Raw genomic sequence first — 25,086 nt, 5'->3', positions numbered from 1 at the left:
TTTGCCATGTTACTTGCTTTCTGAAAAAGATGACCACCCAAGTTTACAGGCAAATCAAAACAATCACCAGCTCGATATAAAAAGCACCTAATAGCTAACACCAGATATTTAGACGTGTGGAAATAGTACCATTTTCGATATGGAAGAAAAAATAAAAATGAAAAGAATATATTTCAGCGAATGAAACAACAGCAACATAATCTTATCCCAACTGAATGCGATCAGTACATGAATCTTTGCCCTTCAATCAACTTTCTTCAAGGTCATGTTTGATACAAGGTATAAGCTATGCATGTCTTTCTCCTCACCACTTCTCCTAGAGTCATTTTAGATTTACCATGGTTCTTTTAATTCCTTCAATTTGAATCAAATCATTCCTATATACTGGAGTATCCAAAGGTCTTCATCGAATATTATCATGCTACCTCAACATATGAAATGATATATGATTTAATTCGAGCCTAATATTTTGTACAAAAGTATTAAGTAATTGGATTTTTCCCATCACCCTTCGATGTGAGACAACTAGGCATGGAATATGGGTCATGGAATCAGATGTAGACATATTAAATCCCTTATCGGATAAAAAAAAGATTTACTAGCATTGATCAACATCAAGATTATCTATACCCAAAAAAAAAAACAACATCAAGTTTATTAAACTAAGAGTTAGGATTTGAATTGGGTCCAATTGATCCCGATCAGGTCCAATTCGATTGGAATCAAGTCGATCAAATAGGAATTGGCCATTATCTAGCTTTGATCCTAGATTCCGTACATGGATCAATTGATTCAGCTCAATTGGAATCAAGATTGCCCATGGTCTTTTTTTATAGGATAATTTACAACGTCACTCCCTAGAAAATGCTACAATTAGAGAGACATCCCTGCATAATACTAAATTACACTTGCACCCCCTGCTATCAGTCCCTGTTAAGTGAGGAGTTGAAATGACAGTTGTACACTTTTGACTAAAACACATAATCAATTCATATTTCACCCAAGATCCTCATTACCCCTAACCTCCACACACTTTCATCGTGGAGTTCAAGGAGGGTTTCCTGCACAGGAAGATGTGGCGCAGACTTTCGTCGTCGCTCATCTTCGTTCATCATTGCCCATCGCCTCTGTTCTTCACAGAGAATAAAGGCTTTGGAATGAAGAACACAATTTGGGGGATGGAGGTCTTTTTTTGATTTAGGGTTATGGGGTTAGGTAAGGGTATATTAGGTACTTCACTTTTTAGAAGGGTATTTTGATATTTATAAAAAAATATACTAGCTGATATCAACATTTGAGGTATATTCCGTAGCAGCGATTGACACAGAGGTGAAGCTGTAAATTACTTTTTTTTTTATATGATTCAATGTAATCGTTTTTTTTAGTAGTACAAATGAATCAATGTATTCAATGGGCCGTTTCCTTATCAGATAATGATTATAAATTTATCAAAAAATCGAATTTTTGTTATTAAAAGTGAAGGCAAATTTCCTTTTGGTAAAAAAAGTGAAGGCAATTCGTTGGATCGTACTGGTAATCTGATATCATGGTATAAGGAAACGGAATTAGGGTTAGGATTAGTCAAGGCAGATTTTGATTTGTTTTTTATCAGTTTGGATCGAACAAAAATATCCCTAAGTTTCATTTAAAAAATCTTTTCTTTTATCATTCTACTCTACTGTTGTACCGATACTCCGATATGATATTGATCAAGAATTGAGATCGGTCAAAAGCCGATACCAGATCAATCCGGTCCGATTCTTTTAACCATGATTTTCAACATCTGAAAAAGCCACGTGGCATATCAGTGAGGCGTAATTTAAACTCTTGTCTTCATATAAATGATTAATCCAAAGATTAAAGACAAAAGACTCACAAACTGACACGAGTCCGTAATCTGACGTCTTAGATGTTCAGGGAAGCAGTTATCTCAGCATCAAGCTCACATTAGCACATGTCCCTTTTAAAATGTTGGGCTAACCAAAATCTTAAGTTAACAATGGGTGTAGTATAGACCTTATAATTTAGACGCCATAATTTTACTTTTGAGCACAAAACATGGATTCAAATTCTCCAATAAAACTTAAAAATAAAATAAAATAAATAAATAAATAACTCTCATGCATGTCGACGAAAAGTTTTAACAAAGAAATATTGTAATTAAGTCATATATTTCTTTTATAAGTATGGTAACTCTCATACAAGCTGATCATGAATAGAGGTTACAACATGAAATTTCTTATAGTCATTTTTTTTGGAATCTTGCACTTCCACATATTAATTTGGGCTTTCGGAGGTGGACAAGATTCAAGGTCTAGTGCCTATGAAATATCAAGGGACAAAAAAACGTTAGTAAATAAACTGAAATGGAGATAAACAACAAGAAAAAAATGAAATGATAAGAAAAACTAGGCTTCGCATATAGCTCAAGGGGTTCCAGCGCTCTATGAAGATGAATCGTATTCCTAATTGGTTACAAGGAATATTAAAGGAAAGGGAAGTAAAAACTTCAAACTTAGAAGGGAATTTTTGTAATCAGCCCATGTGACTATATCACTAACTCTAAATTACGTCATATTTGGTTATTGAATTTCACTTTATTTTGTAGTTAAGACATTTTTGGTGTACAATATATAAAATATATCATTACTAAATATGGTAAAAAAATTAAAGTAATTTATAAAATCACATAGGGTAATGATTATAATATATATATATATATATTTTTAATTTGAAAACTTCACTCCCATACCTATTAAATTTCTCTTGCAATCAAACATAGTGGAAAGAAATAAGGATCAATAGAAGAAAAATTCATATAAGATGATAAACGTGATTAAAGAAGTTTTGTAATATCTACCTTAAGAAGAAAGAATTAAAAAATAAATAGATAAACAAATAAAAATAAAATTATGATCTTATATATAAATCTTAGCCTGGTTATTCAAAAGTTATATGATATCTGGATCTCATGCATCGGATTAGGATTAGGGATATGTGAGGTGAGAGTATCAATTCAGGTCCAATACATCAAATCCAGGAAATCCGCTGAATATAAACATGAAAAAACTAAGGGTATCAATTGATTTGGTTTCAATTATTTAGTTTGGTTCAAGATATAAAATATATAAACTAAAACTGAATTCAACATAAAATATCAAAATCGAAACCAAATTGTTTTTTAATTGGTAAATAGAAACCAAATTGACTTGGTTTGATATGGTTACGATTTTTATTCGGTTGAAATTTCGGTTTCATATTCAGCTTAGGTCATATTTGTTTGGGCTAATTTTTAAAAACTTCACCAAAAAAAAAAAAAAAAATATAATCCTCTTCTTTTTTTCTTTTTTTTACATTGAAAAAGAATAGATCTATCATCTACATTTTGATTGAAATGTTATTATAAAAAAAAAAAAAAGTTTGAGAACACTAACTGTGAGAATTTTCAGCTTGGGTAGCGTTGTCTTTCCGCTCCCGCTGTGCATTGGTGTAAGTACACGCAAAGAGGAAGTGTTATTTCTTCTAAAAAGAATAAAATTTTATCCGATTCCTTATTTGGTTTGAAAATAGATAATTTGATTTGTTCAATGATTTTAGTCAAGAAAATCGAACCAAACAGATAAAATATTCCAGTATGAGAATTGAAGGTGTTTGAAGCTTGATTCCTGAGAGAAGTTCTGAAAATTGAGAAGCTATAATGGCTACCTATTCATCGCAATCCACCAAAGAGAATTACGAGAATGATGAAGAAGATGAGATTGGAAAATGAATTAATTACAAACAAGAAGGAAATAATAAAGCAGTAGGTTCTCACCTCATTAACAAAAAAGGAGAATGGCTGCTGAGAATTCTGATCTGCAGTCTCCCTCTCAGTGTTGCTTGAGTTTTCAACACCAGATTGATCATTAGTGCTGTTCTCTAAGACTGGTTGTGCTTGTTCTTGTTCTTCTTCCTGTTGTTGCTGCTGCTGCTGCTGTCGCTGTAGTCGGGCTTGATCATAATAACAAAGAAGTTGCAGAAGTTGATAATCAGGGTTAGACTTGTCGGTAGTGTTGTCCATTGTGAGTTAATGAAGTTTTGAGGAGAGAAATGGAGTTCTTAATCTCGTTAGTTATAACTGTTATAGATCTCAAATCTTATTAATGTAAGTGGAGAGATTGAAGGTTCGTGAGATTAATAAGTGTTCGATCATGCATGCTTATATAGAAAGAGAGGTATGGGTACAAAGCAATTTCCTATCTTTGTCGGGATTAGGGTTTTTACAGATTTAGTTAGTTTTAGGAAGTTGGATCGTTGTAGGATTTTGGCTTCCTCCCCTATCTCTAACATCTTTCTCTCCTTACCCTACGTAAGTTGTCCTTTTTTGAGTTTAAGAAGCCAACACCTAAACGGAAATAGAACTCATCTCTCTCTCTCTCCATGCTATATATGCCAAGTCACTCCCTCTTCTTCTAGGAAGCAATCTCTTAATTAAAGATCTCCCACGTTTCCTATTGATGGTAGATCTATCTACTGGGTTCATCAACACGTGTTAATGGGCGGGCTGGGTTTTTTTAAACCGCAACCCAATCCAAGGGTGTCATTCTGTAACGAAATTAAATATTGAATTTGAAACTAAGTTGAATTACCTGAATCAAATCATATCGAATTAATTTGGTTCAAATTCGGTTTGAGTATATGAATATTCATGTATGTTCAGTTTGGTTATGATTTACGGTATAAGAACTATCGATTCAAACCGAACCAAACCAAATTAGTATTGGTTTGAGTATATGAGTATTCATCTTTGTTTTTTGTTTTTTTTTTGTGGGAAGTACTTTTTACAATTTGTTGCACATATTCACATGCTAAGATAATTTTGGAGTCTACAATGACCATAGTGTTCATAACTTGAGCCCATTATAGTCCTTGGTCCATCACAATCGTAGTCTAAGAGTGGAACCATTTATATAATCGAATTAAAACCGAATTACAAAATCGAATTAAAACTATATTATAGAATCGAATTGGAACAGAAACTTAGTAGAATCGAATTAAATTGACTTGAGTATCCAAATATGGAACCGAGTCCATAACCAAGTCCATTCTCGATTCGGTTTACCTCATCATCCTTCTTAACCGAATCAAAATCGAACTGATTGACACCCTTAAGACTCCCAACCAATTTGACGGCTTAGATGTTGAAGGAATCTGTTAATCTCACCATCACGCTCACATTAGCACATGCCCTTTTAAAATGTTGGGCTAACCAAAATCTTAAGCCTGAAGTGTTTGACAGAGTGGTCATGAGTCATGACGAACAAGACCTGACCGGGCCTTCTCCAAGCTGGCCAGCCACCGTTTATATATTCTCTCTCTCTCTAGTGTCAAAATCTCTCCCCCTCTTCCATTTCTTCACTGTTTAGACCTGCATTAACTACTGCTCATCCGTCGTTTTTTTCCCTTAATTCTTCAATTTTATCTATTTTCCACACTTAATTTTCATATTTCATCACCGACCTTCTTGACAGTGCACACCTACATGTGTCCCGTACTCGGATCTGAAGGATAAGCAAAACAACTTTTGTACAATTCGCTAATGTCGAATCCAATTCCAGTCTTTTTTGTTCCGATTAGGTGAAGTTGGCTTTATTTGAAGTGTATATTTTTATTGAATTTGATGAAATTTTGGTAAAAAAGAAGCCTTATTGATTCTCGATTCTGTCAAGAGCATAATTGTGGAAGAGTTTGTGTATCCATCGGCTTTTGAATTTAATTTCTTATAGTTTTCTGGAAACCATTGCGTTTCTGGTCAATTCCGTGGGTTCTTCTTTCGGTCACTCTTGATTCAAGGGAGCTGAGGGAAGTTTCTAGGGTTTGGATTCATTAATGAAGCCTTGGGCTTGTTTTTTGGAGTTTTTGATCGCTTAAGTATCATTAGAAAGTCGAAGTCTGGAGGAATTCAACAAGTTTCGAAGCCCTGGGGGCTAATCAGTCTCGTCAAAGCCGGGCAGCGGCACCGACGGGCTTCGGATTATGGTTTTTTTCTCGCCGTAATGCTCGTCCAACTTATTACCTTGACTACCTTCCTCAGATGGATTTTGTAAGCAGGCACACTTCTACTTCTGATCATCAGACCTCATCGGGTGATTCTTCATCGGCACCTCCAGCTGCTGCTGAAGAACTCGAGTACTTAGCGAGGTATGCGGTAGTGAAGCACTCGTGGCGAGGACGGTACAAAAGAATTTTTTGTATTTCTAATGTTGCAATCATCACTTTGGACCCTTCAACACTCTCTGTGACCAATTCATATGATGTCGCCAATGACTATGAATCCGCGAGCCCGATATTAGGACGAGATGAAAATACGCAGGAGTTCACGATCAGTGTTCGTACTGATGGTCGTGGAAAATTCAAAGCTATTAAGTTTTCATCTAAGTTTAGGGCAAGTATTTTGACTGAACTGCATCGGATTAGATGGAATCGTATCGGCCCTGTTGCAGAATTTCCTGTGCTTCATCTTCGGCGAAAGACTTCGGAGTGGATTCCTTTTGTAAGTCACTTTTTCTTTATCTTATACAGTTCTGTATGCATCCACTGAATGTGCTATTCGAGGATAGTTCACTTGATTTTTTCTTCTATAGACCTCTTATTGTTGTTGCTACTACCACTTCCACCACTACCGATAACTACAAATACTGCAAAGAACATTTACCCCTTGCTGACTGGTATAAGTTTATTGAGAACAAGCTTCAGGAAACAGGAATCTTAAGTCAAGACCAGGGTTGCCCTTATGTTTGATAGCTCATCACACTCTTGGGTCCACTGATGCAGTTTTTTTTTGAAATTTTCCTACCTCTAAAAACTGGAATCCCTCACACAATCTCCAATCTAACTTGCATTGCTAAAAGCACTGTAATTTCATTCTAAAAACTATCTAGTATACACAAGCAATGAAACAATGTCACTAACTTGAGAAGATGACTAGCGCAGTTGTTGAGGTTGTGGTGTGCGAAGCTCACACTCACCAGGAGGTCTCGAGTTTGAGTCTTCTGGCTCCTGGCTGTGACCTTCCCCCTATCTCTTTTGGATGAATAAATAAATTCATTACCAAGCAAAGGAGAGGACATACAAGGGGAAGAAGGGGGGGTAGGGACACAACCCAAAAGCTTTAACCAAAGGGCCGGGAGAGGAACACACAAGGGGTAAGCCCTAACTAAAATACAGCCAAAGGGGACAAAGGGGGCACATTAACGGGGAGGGGCACATTAGGGGGGGGGATAAGAGAGAGAGAAGGAGAGGCCCCAGGGGACAACAACGAGCCTGTTCCTTGGGTGTCAGTAATCCTAAGCTGACGGATGCATTGGAGCATAGCTGGAGCATGGGGGCGATAAGAGAGAGAGGGGGAGGCCCCAGGAGACGGCCTGTTCCTTGGGGTGTTAGTAATCCTAAGTTGACGGATGCATCTAAGCCTAGCTGGGGCATGCCAATTTGGTATTTCATATAATATTTTCAGCCTAAGGTTTTGAATGGCTAATATTTCCACCAACTATTCTATCCAATTTCTGATTCTACGCCTCTTAGGAGTGGCCAGCCTTGGGCCTTCGATAAAGAGATTCAACTGGTCTGACGCTCCAACTCTCTTGTATTAGTTGAAAAACCATCTGGCATTGAAGAACAACAAACATAGCTGGAGCATAAAAATTTAGTATTTCATATAGTATTTTCAACCTAAGGTTTTAAATGGCTATTATATCCACTAACTATTCCATCCAATTTCTGATCTACTCCTCTTGGGAGTGGCCAGCCCTAGGCCTTCGATGAAGAGATTCAACTGGTCTGACTCCAACTCTCCTGTATTAGTTGAAACAATTACCAATAGGTTGTTGAGACGATGCTAAAATCTTCCACTGTTGTGTCAGTGGATAAAATCCTTTTCTCTCTCAGTTTCTTTCAAGGTGGTGGTGGGGCATGTTAGAGCCAAGCCCAGTTGTCCACATTCCACAACCTCACAGGTGCATTGAAAGATGTCAATCAGTGGAGGGCTTTAGAGCTGTCTTTGCGGCTTTTGTGAGAAGATATTTATCCTTTGAAGGCCAAAATACTGAACACTTTGTGTTATTTAGTTACCACCTAAAAGGTTTTGGCTGTGACACATCGTGAAGAATGAAAGAATTTTTTAGGGATTTTTCATGGGAAGGGGCTTATGAGAGGGAAGAATAGAGAAAACTTTGGAAATGAGTATTGGAATCTAAAATTTTAGAAGGTTGGTAATTAGATCAGTAAATTTGATGAGTAAGGCTCTTATATTGTTTTTTTATTTTTTTTTGGGGGGGGGGGTTAGTGGTGTCCAATTTTGCTTTGGAGAAGCGTGGTGGAATGAAAATATGGGCTAGCCTTTGATGGGTGGAACATTGGGAAGAAACTTCATCTCATGAGGATGGGTTTGCTGTGAAAAACACAATTGAATCACTTGTTTCATGTCTTGAGGGTGGGATGGAAAAATCGAGGATTATTTTTGGAGGCTGAGAAACTTGATGAATTTATTTTCAAGACTATATTGGTTTGTGGTGGATAAGGAGGCAACTATCAAGTGATGTTTTGTCTATTGAGATTAGGAAAGTGGTCCAACTTTTGAAAGTAGTCTTCTTGAAAGGTCGGTGGAGTTATTTTGAAGGCTTATTTTTGCATGGTCTTATGGATGTTGTTTTCAGCATTTTAATGATGATCATAAAAACAATGCGTACTCTGACTTCTAGATATATTCATGGTCAGGTTGGGCTATGATTTTCTAGCACTAGGTATCACGAGATGCGCAGTAATTTCTTATTGTGGATATTTGCATCACCTCCTGGGTGGAAGCTTTTGTATGCGTGACAGGATTTGATGAAGTGGAATAAAATAACCTGAGGGATGAAGGTTGATAGGCTAATCGATTGATGCTAACAGTGTGGGCTCAAAGAAGAACAAATATTTATTGGTCTATTACATTGCGTCTACAAGTTTCTTGACTATTCTGACATCTTTTCAGAGTCAATTTGGTAGCTCCTTAAGACGTCCTTGAGACGTGAGGTTGCTGTTCCTTATGGCTCAATGTGTAGAATTCTCTAATGACACCAGATGCTATTTTTATGTCGTCTGTGGAGAGAAAGGAGCAAAATGATTTTCATTTCTTTTTTTTTTGTGCTTCCTTTTTCTGATATGATGGATTTTTTTGATGAAGGGAAATCTGAAGCAAGCTATAATATTGAGAAAAGAAAGCAAAGATAGAAAGGCATCATTTTATGAATGCCCTTTTATAGAAGTGTTTCTGAATTTCTTATGTTGACAGGCCCGCAAAATATGAAACCTTAAGCCTATCTGCTGCTCTATGAACTAGTTCCAAATGGTTTTCAAAAGTCCCACCATCACTTGCCTTCCAAAAAAAATAGACCACAGTATAGGGAAAAAGGAGAAGCACCTGAATTTTCATGGTTTCTATGGATCTTCACATCTTCTGCCTTCCATCCCCCTGCTTCATTTAGCAAGTGAGCCCACACTTCAGATGCAAATCCACAATTGGATGAAAAGGTGGTGAACGCTCTGCTGCTCGTGCAATTGAACACAAGCATTGGAAGACAGCTGTGCTCAGACAATCAATATTGGAATCTTACCCAGAACATTTCCAATACAGTGGTCTTTCCTTATTATTGATTTAACTTTTACATATGGGAATTTTCCATACCTGAATGAAGTTTTGTTTGGATCTAAAGTGAATCTGATCATTTGGCAAGAGTGAAACTGGATTATTTCCTTTTGTTTTTTGTTTTGTGGTTCTCTTTCATTACTGGTTCTGTTTTTTTATCTATTGATGTATCTTTTTGTAGTGATCTCATTTGTTGCTCTATTTTCTTTTTTCCAAGTGTCTATGACACTTTCTTTTCTTATTGAAATGCATTTTTTTTTTAATTGTTGACAACCAACAAAAAGAAAAAGGCGCTTTGAGTTCCATTGGCTGCAAGGTGTGCTTCTCTATTCTCAAATTGCACAATTCTTAATGGCTACATTCTACAATTGAGAATTTTGTGAAGTGTGTTTTAAGGTCTGAAACTTTATTCAATGTCTGTTAATGTAATTATATTGATTTTTAGCTAATTTCTGATTTAATATCATACAAGACTGCATCTGTGTCACATGCACTGATTCTATTAAAAAAAGTTCTGCAGTTTTGCACTGGTGTTTTAAGCTTGCTTCTCTACCATCTTTTGTCTGTGTTAAGTATTCTTGATCAAATGGCTTGTGCAGAAATTGAAAATTACTGCTGTTGGAGTTGAACTTTTTGAAGTGCAATCTGGAGATCTTCGCTGGTGCTTGGATTTTAGAGACATGGGTTCCCCTTCCATTATTCTCTTGTCCGATGGTTATGGAAAGAGAAGTGTTGATCATGGAGGTTTTGTTCTTTGCCCTTTGTACGGCAGAAAATCTAAAGCTTTTCAAGCTGCGACAGGGACCACAAGCACTGCTATTATATCAAATCTGGTATGCTTGCTTCTTTTCATTCTAGTTATCTGCCACCCCTTCTCCTTCCTCCCCATAAATAAAGGGTAGGTGTGTGACGGTATTACCTCCTTTGTCACAGCTGCTTTAATCAGAATCTATGAGCTTTAGATGACATACATGCTTGGATTAATTATTTTACTGGATAAAAGTGCATTTTGCTCAGTATGCAGGAGTTCGATTTCCCATTGCATAATGTTTTTGGACATGAAAACTCAGCTGTATTTCTCACCCAAGTTGGTGAACTTCCCATGCAGACTAAAGCTGCAAAATCCATGGTTGGGTTGTCAATATCTGTTGATAGTTCTCAATCACTCACCACTGCAGAGTATATCAGAAAAAGGGGTATGTTATTGGAGAGAATGTCTTTGTACAGAATGCAATATTATGACTTCGTCCGCATATTAATTTGCTAGGTTCCTTTTAATGGTTTACTTTTGCGAAGTGTAGCTAAAGAAGCAGTAGGAGCTGAAGAAACTCCTTGTGGAGAATGGTCTGTGACGAGGTTGCGATCTGCTGCTCATGGTACTGTTAATATTTTGGGATTGAGTTTGGGAATTGGGCCCAAAGGAGGACTTGGGGAGAATGGAGATGCTGTATCTCGTCAACTGATTCTTTCAAAGGCTTCACTTGTTGAAAGGCGTCCAGAGAATTATGAGGTATGCTGTTGGTTCCATGGGTTAAATGCGGATAGTTGTACCCAAGGGGATTACAGAATTATTGTCTCATCAATTGTTGTTTTAGGTTTTCACCTTTGGCCGTTTTCATGTTTCAGACTTGCAGTACTGGCTGGATTCAGTTGTACTGATTATTGTGTAATTAACATATCCATCTATCTATATATATATATTGTACTGATTATTGTGTAATTAAGATATCTATCTATCTATCTATCTATATATGTGTATATATATATATATAGATGATATAGCAAGAGATAGATTCCTGCTGTAGTTTCTAGAACTAATTTTTGATTGTCAGAGGGAATGGTGAAAGGACAAAGAGACATTTATTCTTAACTCTAAGCAGTTTGGTTGAATGGTTCTGTTCGCTGGTCTCTAGATCAACTCTCCCCTGGCTGGAGACAAGCTTAGGATATTTCGTAGTTTGGTAGATTTTGACTCAGCAAAGAACGCTAAGCATCATTAGTGCTATGATAAATCTGTGTTTCTTCAATCAATCCAGTTTGGTTGATATTGAGTCTGCAGAGAACACTAAGCATCATTAGTTTTATGACAAATCTGTGTTTCGCCCATCATGTCGATATAACAGACCCTGGGTGTGGAAATACGATGTTTGATGTATGGCTTGGTCATATATGAATACTGGAATTTAAAATGTGTCAAACAAAGCAAAACATTATCAAAATTATAGTGAACTTATTAAAATTTAATGGTAATGAAAATATCTCATATAGCATTTTACTAGGACCCTATAATTTTTGGGGTCTAGGAATAATACTGATAAAACATACACCTGGTCTTACTGATCCTTAGGATGGCTCATGAGATATTTATGTAATTTAGTACTTGGTGGCAACCAAGGTGTTATATCAAATCTTCGAGTTGATAATCTTTGTTTGCTTGTTGCAGGCAATCATTGTTCGTCCCTTATCTGCAGTAAGTTCCCTTGTTCGATTTGCTGAGGAGCCTCAGATGTTTGCAATTGAATTCAACGATGGTTGTCCTATTCATGTAAGTATTCAGTAAGTCATTCTGAATATTGTTTTGAGAAACTGTCTAATATTGTGGATTAAATTTCAGGTCTACGCAAGTACTTCTCGCGATAGCTTACTTGCTGCAGTTCGGGATGTTCTGCAAACGGAAGTATGTAGATGTGTTCTTCAATAGTGGTTGGGTTCTTTATAGGCTTTGATCCAAGATTTGACACTCAACTTTCCTAGTTATTTTAGTACTTTATATTTGTCGTGGGTGGTGGTTTAATTTTGTTCCACTATAAATAGTGTCTTCTTGATCTATCATCTGCAGGGTCAGTGTGCAGTCCCTGTATTGCCGAGGTTGACTATGCCTGGTCATCGTATTGATCCTCCTTGTGGAAGAGTGTATTTACAAATGCAACAAATTTATGGTGGAGTACAACGCTCCATTGCTGATATGGAAAGCACATCCATGCATTTGAAACATCTAGCTGCAGCTGCCAAAGATGCTGTTACTGAGGGTGGTTCTATTCCTGGGTCTAGAGCTAAACTTTGGCGTAGAATTAGGGAATTCAATGCATGTATTCCTTATAGTGGAGTGCCTTCTAACGTTGAAGTACCTGAGGTGACTTTGATGGCCTTAATTACAATGCTTCCAGCAACACCAAATCTGCCTCCAGAATCACCGCCCCCACCGTCTCCATCCCCTAAAGCTGCTGCAACAATTATTGGTTTTGTAGCATGTCTACGCAGATTATTGGCATCCAGAACTGCTGCTTCACATATGATGTCATTCCCTGCTGCTGTTGGAAGAGTAATGGGTCTTCTGAGAAATGGTTCGGAGGGTGTAGCAGCTGAAGCTGCAGGACTTGTTGCTGTACTAATTGGTAGTGGTCCTGGTGATACAAATATAATGATGGATACAAAAGGAGAGCGTCATGCAACATTCATGCACACTAAGTCGGTCCTGTTTAATAATCAGGATTATGTTACCATACTTGTCAACAGGTTGAAGCCTATGTCAGTGTCTCCTTTATTGTCAATGTCTGTTGTGGAAGTTCTTGAGGCTATGCTTTGTGAACCCAATGGTGAAACTACTCAGTATACCATCTTTGTTGAATTATTACGTCAAGTGGCTGGCTTGCGGCGTCGCTTGTTTGCACTTTTTGGACATCCTGCTGAAAGTGTTAGGGAAACTGTAGCAGTGATTATGCGTACAATCGCTGAAGAAGATGCAATTGCAGCAGAGTCTATGCGTGATGCTGCTTTGCGTGATGGTGCGCTGTTAAGACACTTGTTGCATGCATTTTTCCTTCCTGTGGGTGAGCGACGTGAAGTTAGTCGACAGCTGGTTGCTTTATGGGCAGATTCTTATCAACCTGCTCTTGATTTGTTGTCAAGAGTTCTCCCTCCGGGGCTTGTTGCTTATTTGCACACACGGACTGATGGGATTTTAGCTGACGACGCACTTAATCAAGAAACACCTTTGACTAGGAGAAGACAGAGACGCATACTTCAGCAGAGGAAAGGTCGGGCTATGAGAGGCGTAGCATCTGAAGAACCTGCTTTACCTTCTTTGAATCATGACGAAGTTACTGACACAGCCATGCAAGTAAATGCTGCTGCTTTTAGAGGACCAGACAACCACCAAAAACCCTCTCAAGATATGAATTCTGTACAGGTTCCACCCTTATATTCCTCTGCCACAGGAGGAAACTTTACTAGTGAATCATATTCTCCTGGGTTCCCACAGACTGAGCAGTCAGCTACTGTTGCTTCTATTGATTCTTCATTAGAAAGTGCATCCCAGATATTGGATTCAAATGCTACAAATTCAGTTGACTCTGATCTTAATATGGTTAGTTCCTTGAATTCTGGCCTCCCAGCCCCTGCTCAGGTTGTTGTGGAGAACACACCTGTTGGATCTGGCAGGCTACTTTGTAACTGGCCTGAATTTTGGCGAGCTTTTAGTCTAGACCATAACCGTGCAGACTTGATATGGAATGAACGCACAAGGCAAGAATTAAGAGAAGCTTTGCAAGCTGAGGTTCATAGGTTAGATGTTGAGAAGGAGCGCACAGAAGATATCGTTCCTGGTGGTGCAACAACTAAAGTTTTGACTGGGCAAGATAGTGTTCCTCAGATATCCTGGAACTACACTGAGTTCTCTGTTAGCTATCCGAGCTTATTCAAAGAAGTTTGTGTTGGTCAGTATTATTTGCGTCTACTTCTTGAGAGTGGCAGCAATGGTAGGGCACAGGATTTTCCTCTTCGTGATCCAGTGGCATTCTTTCGAGCACTGTATCACCGGTTCTTGTGTGATGCAGACATAGGGCTTACAGTGGATGGTGCTGTTCTTGATGAGTTGGGCTCATATGATGATTGGTGTGACATGGGAAGGTTAGATGGTTTTGGTGGTGGTGGAGGCTCGTCAGTTAGAGAGCTCTGTGCAAGAGCAATGGCAATCGTATATGAGCAGCATTATAAAACAATTGGCTCATTTGATGGTACTGCTCACATTACTGTTTTGTTGGATAGGACTGATGATCGAGCTTTGAGGCACCGTCTACTTCATCTTTTAAAGGTAAGGCTGTACTGTTATTGAAACAACTAATAGGGGCAGACTTTTGCTCTACTATGCACTGTTTGCTGCTTAAATCTTTTATTTGATTCTATCTGTCATTTAATTTTGGTCATTGAAAATCCTTTAATTAGTTTTTTTTTAAAACTAAAGAACCTCCTTTGTGAAGTACATGCGTGTTTCCTGGTTTAATTTTGCGAATTCTTCATTGAGAAACCATACAATGTGCTTATTCTTTATCCTTCTTCTCTTATAAAATTTTCAGTAAATTTTCCAAGTATACCTATGTCTCGCTAATGCAATTTAAGATTCCTATCATTAGTCCATTTGTGATGTTGGAGTATTCCATACCTGCAGGTGTTAATGAAGGTTTTGTCAAATGTAGAGGCTTGTGTATTGGTTGGTGGATGTGTACTAGCTGTGGATCTTCTGGCAGTAGCTCATGAAGCTTCAGAAAGAACCTCTATTCCTTTGCAGTCTAATTTGATAGCTGCTACTGCTTTCATGGAACCACTAAAGGAATGGTCATTCATTGACAAGGATGGTGTACAAGTTGGACCTGTGGAAAAGGATGCCATCAGAAGGTTCTGGTATAAGAAGACCATTGATTCGACAGCTAAGTGTTGGGCTTCTGGCATGCTTGATTGGAAGAGATTGCGTGACATTCGTGAGCTTCGGTGGGCATTGGCCATTCGTGTTCCTGTTCTCACTCCATCTCAGGTATATATAGATTACTTTCATGAATTGTTTAATTCATAACTGGCCCTTGTCATCGTTAGTAGCTTGAATATGAATGGTTCTATACAGTTATCCTATTCTGGAGGTGAGTTTGTGCGGTTGTTTTTCTGAGGATTGAATTCTATGTAAAGAGTTGATTCATTTAGCCGACCCCATTTAGTTGGGATAAGGCTGAGTTGTTGTTGTTGTAAAGTGTTGATTCATTCTTTGTATTCCTAATTATTTGGGTATATTAAGTTCGTTGTCTGGTTTTCCTCATGTTGAAATGCTTGACTGGAGAGTATCTTGCTACTAGCTGTGATTTCATTATTTTCCACCTTAAAGAGTCTAAGTTTTCTATCCTCTGGATACTTGTTTTTCTGTTGTTTTGTTTCAAAGCATAATGGCCTTTTCTTTGGGAGGTGAGGCAGAGAGGAGAGGGAGTTTGAAATGCTGGCACTGATTTATTTATTTATTATTATTTTTTTTTTGCAACATCCAAACTCATCTACATTAAACGCTGATGTTTGGGAAATTTGTCTATCTTGATCATGTTGAGACTTTCCACTAGATTTTCTCACGATGTGGTACGATTCTGTGGAGCATGTACGGTTAAAAAATAAAACTTAGAAAATAATTAAGAGTTCTTGATATCAATGCAGTAATGCCTGGGACTGAAAGTTCTATCTGCAGCATACCAAGAGTTAGAATATAAGGACGGAAAGAAAAAACAAGAGAACTAGAGAGTGGAAGTTTGGAGGAGAAGAAGAAGAAGAGGAAGAAGCAGAGAGAAGAGAATAGTGGAATGTTGTGTGTAGAGAAAAGATTCTCTACCACATCTATATTGCTTCACTAATGAGAGGTAAGGAATCACATACACCTACCCTAGGGAGGTAAAAGGTAAAAGATAGAAAATACAATACAAGACAAGAAGATTATAAACTTATTTCCAAAGTACCCTTATACATAAACTCTAACATTCCCTCTCAAGTTGGAGAAAAAATTTCATGCATTCTCACGTTGCATAAAAGGGTGCTAAATTGGTGAGAGATGAGCGCTTTGGTGAAGATGTTTGCCAGCTGATCATTTGTCTTCACAAAGGGGGTGCAAATGTAACCAAAATCTATCTTCTCCTTGATGTACCGGTCCACTTCAATGTGCTTTGAACTGACATGCTGCACCGGATTGTGAGCAATGCTTATAGCTGCCTTATTATCACAGTAGAGCTCCATAGGCCTTTCAGTGTCAATATCCAACTCGTGAACCAACCGTCCTAACCATATAAATTCACAAACTCCATGAGCCATTGCCCTAAATTTTGCCTCTACACTTGACCTAGCCACAACAAGCTGTTTTTTGCCCTCCATGTGACCAAATTGCCACCCACAAATGTGCAATAGCCCGATGTAGACCGTCTGTCAAAGATGGATCTAGCCCAATCGGCATTTGTGTTGCCTTCTGTCCTCAAGTGATTGTTCTTGGCCTCAAGTTTCAAAATTTCGGGTTTCGACTAGGTTTTGACCAATTTTGACTGAAATTTTCGAAACCTGGTCGAACCAGATTTTTTTGGGGCTAATTCTAGAAATTTTGGTCGAAATTTCTGAAACTTGGAAATCTCGGGGTGAGTCAATACCATCGTAATCTTGTAAATTTCAACCGAAATTTCTGAAACCTTGAACTATGCCTGGCATTCAATAGTCCTTTCCCTGGAGAGGACTTCAAGTATCTGAGGATGTGGTATACAACATTGCAGTGCCCACTCTTGGGAGCAGGCATAAACTTGCTCACTACTCCTATTGCACAAGTAATGTCCAGAGGATTCAAAGACAGATAGATAAGCTTCTTCACTAGACTTTGGTATTTGCATCAACAAGGGAAGGAGCACAATCTTTTCTGAGCCTATGGTTCTGCTCAATAGGAGAATTTGCAGGTTTGCGACCCAACATCCTTGTTTCTTTCAACAGGTCTAGTACAAATTTTTTGTGTCATATATTTATCCCCTTTCATAGACCTTGACACTTTAATTCCCAAGAAATACTTAAAAGTGTCCAAGAACTTTATTTCAAACTGTTTGGCCAAGTAGGTCTTCAGCCTAGCTATCTCAGCTCTGTCATCTTCAGTCACTGCAATGTCATCAACATAGACAATTAGTGCAGTAGTAGTACCATTACGTTGTCACATAATTAAGGTATGGTCAGCTTGAACATGGGAATACCCATCATTCAGAATAACTTGCTTGAATGCCTTAAACCATGCCTTTTGTGGATTGTTTGAGATCTTATAAAGCCTTTTTGAGGAGACATGCCTTCCCTTCAGCTGAAGGAAACTTGAAGCCAGGTGGAGGCTGCATGTACGTTTCCTCATCTAAGTCACCATGAAGGAACACATTCTTTACATCTAACTGATATAAATGCTACTCTCTATTTGCTGCCAATGATCGGCGAACCTATACAGAATTATGCTTAGCCACATGAGAAAATGTCTCCTGGTAGTCAATTTTGTACACCTGACTGTATCCTTTGTCCACCAACCTTGCTTGTACTTCTCAATAGCACAATCTGAATGGTACTTGATTGTGTAAACCCATTTGTATCCAACTGGAATTCTCTCTTGGGGAGATCAACCAGTTTCAAGGTGTAGTTCTTCTCAAGAGCCATCATTACTTCAGACATGGCTTGCTTCCACTTTGTGTCAGACATGGCCTCAGTGAAATTATTGGGGATGGAAACAGAGGAGAGGACAACTGTAAAATAAACAACTGTAGGAGAGCATCGTAGGAAATTAATTGGGTTATAGTATTAGTGCAAACTCTCTTTCCCTTTCTAATAGCAATAAGAAAGTCTAACTCAGAAGGGATGTTACATGACTAAGGAAGGTGGATCTCAGGATGTGGATCCAAAGAGGACTCTTGGCAGGTCTTTTTTCCCTTTCTCTTGTACACAAATAACGCTTTCTCTTCACTAGAACCGCCGCCTGAATGATCACAAGTATTAACAAAAACCACCTCTTTGTGTTTCCCAATGTCAACCATGAAAGGGAAAATAGGCAAGGGAGGAAGAAATGGAATGACATTAGTAGCCTTCTCACTTCCATTTTTTTTTTTTTTTTGGATGAATAACTAATTAATTCAAAACCAAGGAAAGAAGAAAAAACAAGGGAGAGAAGGGGGGGAGACGCAAAAGCCAACAAAGAGCCTACACAAAGCCCAACAAAACGAACCTATAACCAAGGCCAAAACAATGGCCAGACCTAACTACAAAAAGGGGGGAACAATGTGGGGGAGTAGAAACCAATAAAAGCCATCAGGTGGGTTGGATGATCTCGACCTGAAGGTTCCAAGAGGAGATGATGTGGATGTTCCGGCGGGAGGAGGAAACTGGGCCGGGGGGGGAAGGGAATGAGCTTTAAAAGACATAAAAATAGATAGCTTTCCAAATCTGGTCCAGAGATCTAGATTTGGGGGTCCATCTACAGATGTTTCTTTCCATCTAGAGGTGGTTGATGGTAGCGCAAAAAGCCAACTTGCCAATAATGTCACAGATGGAGGGGCCAGAGAAGGTCATGTCAATTCAAATACATTCCCGATGGAAAGGGAGGAGCATTTGGAAAGGACAGATTTCTAAATAAGGGAGGAGAAGGGACATGAGAAGAAGAGATGGGGGAAATCTTCAGAATCATAGGCGCAGAGATAGCAAGAAGGGCCGACAGGGATGTGGCGGTGTATGAGGAAAGATTGGGTGGGAAGGCAGTTGGTAAGGCATCGCCAAGACGCCAAAGGGTAAAGCTATGACGGGGAATATGACCTTTGAACCAAACCACCTTATGCCAAGGGATAGTCAAAGAGGGGACACGGATGAGAGACCAATCAGAGGCAGTGGAGAAGGAGCCAGAGGGAAGCCAGATGCATTTGTCCTCTTTTCCCCTCTGGCCAGGAGGGAGGGGGGAGAGAGGACTAGAGATCCAGAAGAGGGGGGGAGAGTGGGGGGACCAACCGTTAGGAGAAAGGATAGAGGAAACGAAAGCAGTAGACAGAAGGCTAGAAGGGTAGATGATCCTGGGGGAGAGAAGGAGAGAGAGGATACTTGAAGGATGCCAAGGGTCCTTTTAGAGGGAGAAGGCACCAAAGGAAGGCACAGACTCAATGAAAGTGACATCTTTGGAGAGAAGCCACCTTTGGGAAAAAGTTTGATAACACTTTTAGCCTTTGGTAGTGGAAGAATACCCAAAAAAGAGGCATTTGAGGGCCTTTAATTAGCCTTGGGATCAAGCTTAGTGCGAAAAGATTTATTAACATGCACATAACAAACACAATCAGACACCCTAGGAGGGAGGAAAAAAGCATAAGAGATAAGAGTTCAAAAGGATTTTTGGAACCAAGGATTTTTCTAGGCATGCGGTTGATGAGGAAAGCAAGAACAACCTCAGACCAAAATGTTTTAGGAACATGCATACCAAAGAGAAGGCTTTGACCGACTTCTAACAAATGTCAGTTTTTCTTCTAAACTACCCCATTCTTTTGGGGTGCATCAACACAAGCAACCCGATGGATAATACCATTATCAGTGACAAAAGGTCCTGAAGGCCAACATACATGAACTCCCCCCTTTATCAGATTGGACAATTTTAATTTTGGTTTCAAGCCGGGTACAAACCATTTGATAAAAGTTTTTGAAGGCATCATAAAAAAACCATTTGATAAAAGTTTTTGAAGGCATCATAANAAAAAAAAAGAGCAGAGAGAGAAAACAGAACCAGAAGGAAGCGAAGGACGACGTCGGAGAAGCAGCAGAGAGAGCGATAGCAGCCGCCGCCTCCTCTCTCGTTTTTTTTCCCTTCCGACAACAGCCGCCGCCTCCTCTCTCATTTTTTCCCTTCCGACAGCAGCCGCCGCCTCCTCTCTGTGTCCGACGGCAAAGAAAGAAGAAGAAAAAGAAGAGGAGAGAGTCGACGAAAAGAAGAAGACGAAGAAGAAGAGAAGAAGAAGGCATACCTGGTTTCCAAGCCCCACCGTCGAAGTCGTAAGGCCCTTTCCTTCTCGTATCACAGCCACGATCTCCCACCTCTGCTGGTCCTGAGATCGACGGAGAAGAAAACCCCAATTCTTCCTTTTAAACTCTTTCTTTAAATTAGTTTCTCCATTCTTCCTACATATCCCTCCCTTTCTCCTTTATTCCCCTTTTGTCCCATATCTTTTTATTTCCAAATCAAACCCCTATCCTTTTTGTGGTTTAGTTCGAACTTCAAAAAAAAAAAAAATTCCCATTCTATCCCTGCCCTTTAAGCATTCAGTTATTTACTATTCTACCATTATTCTTTGAGTGCTATTTTGTTACTCATCACCATGGTAGCCAATAGTGAAGTTGTTCAACAGCTGAATTCTTATAAAGGAGAAACTGATACAAAATTTGATGCTCTCACTAACATAGTCACGTCCCTAAAAACAATGGTGGAATCTATGCAAGTTTCTATTGATCGTTTGGTGGCAGCAGATAAAGGAAAGAGTCCCATTCAGTCTGGGGATTCTTCCAACACCACCCCACAGGATCTGCCAGTAACACCACCACCACCACATCATACACCACCACCACCACCTCCACCACCATATGGGACTGGTAGACATGATGATGGAGCAGAAAGAGCAGCAAAACTGGATGTCCCTGATTTTTATAGAGACAATAATCCAGAATTGTACCTTGACTGGATTCACAGTTTAGATACATTCTTCAGATGGTACGGGTTGACTGAGGCTCGAAAGATCCTATTTGCAGAGGCCAAACTGAAAGGCATGGCTCGAGTCTGGTGGATCAAGCAACAACAACAGAACCGAACCCGAGGCATTGGGTTGGTCACTACTTGGGCTGAAATGTATGAAGTCATGAATCGGCGATTCTTGCCTTCTGATTACAAGCAACGCATGCATCTCAGGTTTGCACAGTTGAAACAAGAGAATTTGACCGTTGAAGAGTATGTTGCTAGATTTTATTATTTGGCCACTCGTTCTGACTTTGAGTGGGATGAAGAAGTCTTAGTGGCCCAATTTCGCAATGGTCTGCACCCTCAACTTAGTGCTGCCCTTGCATCTAGTCGACTACCTACAATGGAAGACGCCGTACAAGTAGCATATCAGGTTGAGGAAAGTCTGAAACGCCCATACAACCGGAGAAATTTTGCAGATACTTTTTCTCGAGGTACTAGTTGGCAACAGTCTCCTACCCAAGAGAGGTCATCTAGCAAGCCACAGGCAAGTGCTACATCTATGGCTTCTTCACGACCTAGTCGGCCGTATTCTCCACCTCGACATGTTTCTGAAATGTCATCTTCACGGCCTACTCGCCCATATTCACCCCCTCGGCGTGGTTCAAATAAACCTTCTGATTCTTCAAAATTTACAGTTCGGTGCTACTCATGCCATGGATTTGGACATATCAGTGCCCAATGTCCTAGCCGTTTGGTTGCTTTTATTGATAAGGATTCTCCTATACCATATATTCCCGAAGAGCAACTTGGTTCTGACACAGTTGATTTAAGAGAAGAGCGTGCAACAGGTGAAGTCAATGACACTCTTAGTGACGATGACCAACATCCTTTTTATGTCATTCGTCATGTGTTGACCACTCAAAAGGCCACTGAAAATGAAGATTGGTGCCGCAGTAGTATTTTTCAGACTCGTGTGAAGTGCAATGATCAGTTGCTAACCTTGGTCATTGATGGAGGCAGTTGCACTAATGTTATCTCTGAAGACGCTGTTCGTAAGCTGGGATTGAATACAGAACCACATCCTAATCATTACAAGGTTGCTTGGGTGAACAACACTAATCTCAAAATCACAGATAAGTGCTTGGTCACATATTCTATTGGTGGATTTAAGGATACAGTCCAATGTGATGTCCTCCCTCTGAAGGTGTGCCATATCCTTCTTGGTCGACCTTGGTTGTTTGATAAGAAAGTACAGCATTGTGGCTATGCCAATACCTATGCCTTCAAGCATGCCAACAAGACTATGAAGTTTCATCCTGCCAAAGATCTCCCTGAAATTAAGCTCAAGAAGATGGTGGGATCATTCCTCATTCAGCGTATTCCTTCAGACGGTCTCCTCGGTCCTTTCCCTAACTCGACGGAGTCGAGTTCTTTTCAGAGGAGGAGAGTTGATGCAGATACGGCTGCCCTTTCTTGGTTGGACCAGCATGACCGGCTTTGGAAGCCAAGAGCCAAGAAGAACCGGTCCAGCCCAGGGTTTTGGTCCAACAAGGGTTGGAAATAAAATTAGTATTTTACTTAGTATTTTATTTCATGCTTTTAGTTTCCAGACTTGAACGTAGGAGTATGATTTATTTCCTTGCTTTGGTTTCCTTTTATAGTTGTTTCCTAGTTTAGGCTAGTTTCCATTCCAGTTACGTTTCTAATTTCATGTTCCTATTTTCCTATATATTAGTTGTAATCGATTGAAGTTTTGGAGAGCAATTTGATTATTGAATGAATGTGTGAGTGTGATCTCCTTTTCCCCATCTCTACTCTGATTTCCCCTCCCTTCCCTAAGGGTTCTCCATCAGAGAGAAGGAGAGAGAGGATACTTGAAGGATGCCAAGGGTCCTTTTAGAGGGAGAAGGCACAGACTCAATGAAAGTGACATCTTTGGAGAGAAGCCACCTTTGGGAAAAAGGTTGATAACACTTTTAGCCTTTGGTAGTGGAAGAATACCCAAAAAAGAGGCATTTGAGGGCCTTTAATTAGCCTTGGGATCAAGCTTAGTGCGAAAAGATTTATTAACATGCACATAACAAACACAATCAGACACCCTAGGAGGGAGGAAAAAAGCATAAGAGATAAGAGTTCAAAAGGATTTTTGGAACCAAGGATTTTTCTAGGCATGCGGTTGATGAGGAAAGCAAGAACAACCTCGGACCAAAATGTTTTAGGAACATGCATACCAAAGAGAAGGCTTTGACCGACTTCTAACAAATGTCAGTTTTTCTTCTAAACTACCCCATTCTTTTGGGGTGCATCAACACAAGCAACCCGATGGATAATACCATTATCAGTGACAAAAGGTCCTGAAGGCCAACATACATGAACTCCCCCCTTTATCAGATTGGACAATTTTAATTTTGGTTTCAAGCCGGGTACAAACCATTTGATAAAAGTTTTTGAAGGCATCATAAAAAAACCATTTGATAAAAGTTTTTGAAGGCATCATAAGCATCACTCTTATGTTTCATAAGAACGGTCCACAAATGAAACAACGTAATGATAGCCAAACAAGGAGGGTAGTAGGAGAAGGCCCCAAAACTCAGTATGCACAATAGGAAAGGGAACTACAGAAGTACAGATCTATTACCATCATACCATGATAGGGATAAGACGAAAACAACAATGTTTAAAAAAAGTACATGGCTTACAATGAAATACATGAGAAGAAGGGAAAGATGTAAATAAATGAGGTATTTGTTTCCTCATAACAACATAAGAGGGATGTCTCAAAGGTTGATGCCAAAGCATCACATAGTCCGTAGAACCACAATCACTATGTCCACATGCATAGGATTGTGGTTTAATAAAAAAAGATAATTGAGACTCAAGGCGATAGAGTCCTCTCTCTTCACGTCCATTGCCAATAATCCTCTTTGTCACCAAATCTTGAAAAAGACAATGAGAAGGAAAAAAAAGTGACAACAATTCAAGGATTTAGTTAAGGTGTTTATAGACAAAAGATTTAGGGTAAGGTTAGGAACATGAAGAACAAAATTAATGGAAATGGAAGAGATAATGGGAATATTGCCTTTACCAGAGAGGAGAGTACCATCAGCCACCTGAACCTTATCCTTACCCAGAACAAATGGAGCAGGAATCATAATAATGGGATGTACTAGTCATGTAGTCAGTGGCACCAAAGTCAATGGCCCACAGTGGAGCTATGGGAGGAACAATGTGGAAACAAGTATAGCGGAAGCTGAGGCATCTGGTACAGTATGTGAGGTAGATGGGCTATTTAGCTGAGACATGAACCTGCAAAGAACTGCAATATCCTCATAGAGAATGAGCTGGTATCTGCCTATGAGTGTCCCCTAGGATCAATTTCTGTCATCGCAGCATGGGTTGTAGCTGCTCCTCTGCAGCCACCATGTGTTCTAGGAGAACGGCCATGAAGAACCCAACACCTCTCTCGAATGTGCCCACGTTTCCCACAATGATCACACCAGAGTCTATCTCTGTTATCTCCACAGGATAGCCCTTGGCCTCTGCCATACCATTCTCTGTGGCTAATGGAAGAAAGAGCAAATCGCTCAAGTGAAGGAGCAGGGTCCATGGCACCTCTCCAGGTCTCCTTACTCTACAGGTTCCTTATCAAGGGATGGAAGAGGTGGCCGGCCCAAGATTTGTATCCGGATTGGCTCATACCTCGGGTTCAAACCCACCAAGTGAGATAAGAACACGTTCCTTTTCAAGTGTTTGGCAAACCTTAGCTTCATCTTCGGGGTTATTAGAAAGTTGAAGGTCTCTATAATGATCATTCTCTTCCCAGAAACCAATTGCAGTATTATAATACTCAGAAAAGTGTAATGACTTTCTGGAGAAGTTGATAAATCTTATCTAAGTCACCCATTGTATCAGAAGTCTT

General features: G+C 39.4%; 1 protein-coding gene across 1 annotated transcript in view; it reads left to right on the top strand.

Moving 5' to 3' along the window:
* The first annotated feature begins 5,320 nt into the window (after positions 1 to 5,320).
* LOC122077297 (dnaJ homolog subfamily C GRV2-like) overlaps positions 5,321 to 25,086 on the top strand; it is a 36,540-nt gene continuing 16,774 nt past the window's right edge. Inside the window, exons 1-8 of the mRNA XM_042643205.1 lie at positions 5,321 to 6,532; positions 10,264 to 10,497; positions 10,773 to 10,860; positions 10,966 to 11,174; positions 12,108 to 12,209; positions 12,279 to 12,341; positions 12,504 to 14,756; positions 15,111 to 15,473. Of these exons, the coding sequence (XP_042499139.1) occupies positions 6,074 to 6,532; positions 10,264 to 10,497; positions 10,773 to 10,860; positions 10,966 to 11,174; positions 12,108 to 12,209; positions 12,279 to 12,341; positions 12,504 to 14,756; positions 15,111 to 15,473 (3,771 nt within the window). The 5' untranslated portion in view covers positions 5,321 to 6,073. The remainder of the gene's footprint in view (positions 6,533 to 10,263; positions 10,498 to 10,772; positions 10,861 to 10,965; positions 11,175 to 12,107; positions 12,210 to 12,278; positions 12,342 to 12,503; positions 14,757 to 15,110; positions 15,474 to 25,086) is intronic.

Source organism: Macadamia integrifolia, chromosome 4 (genome assembly GCF_013358625.1).
Source record: "Macadamia integrifolia cultivar HAES 741 chromosome 4, SCU_Mint_v3, whole genome shotgun sequence".
Lineage (NCBI taxonomy): Eukaryota > Viridiplantae > Streptophyta > Magnoliopsida > Proteales > Proteaceae > Macadamia > Macadamia integrifolia.
This window is presented reverse-complemented; position numbering and strand designations above follow the sequence as displayed.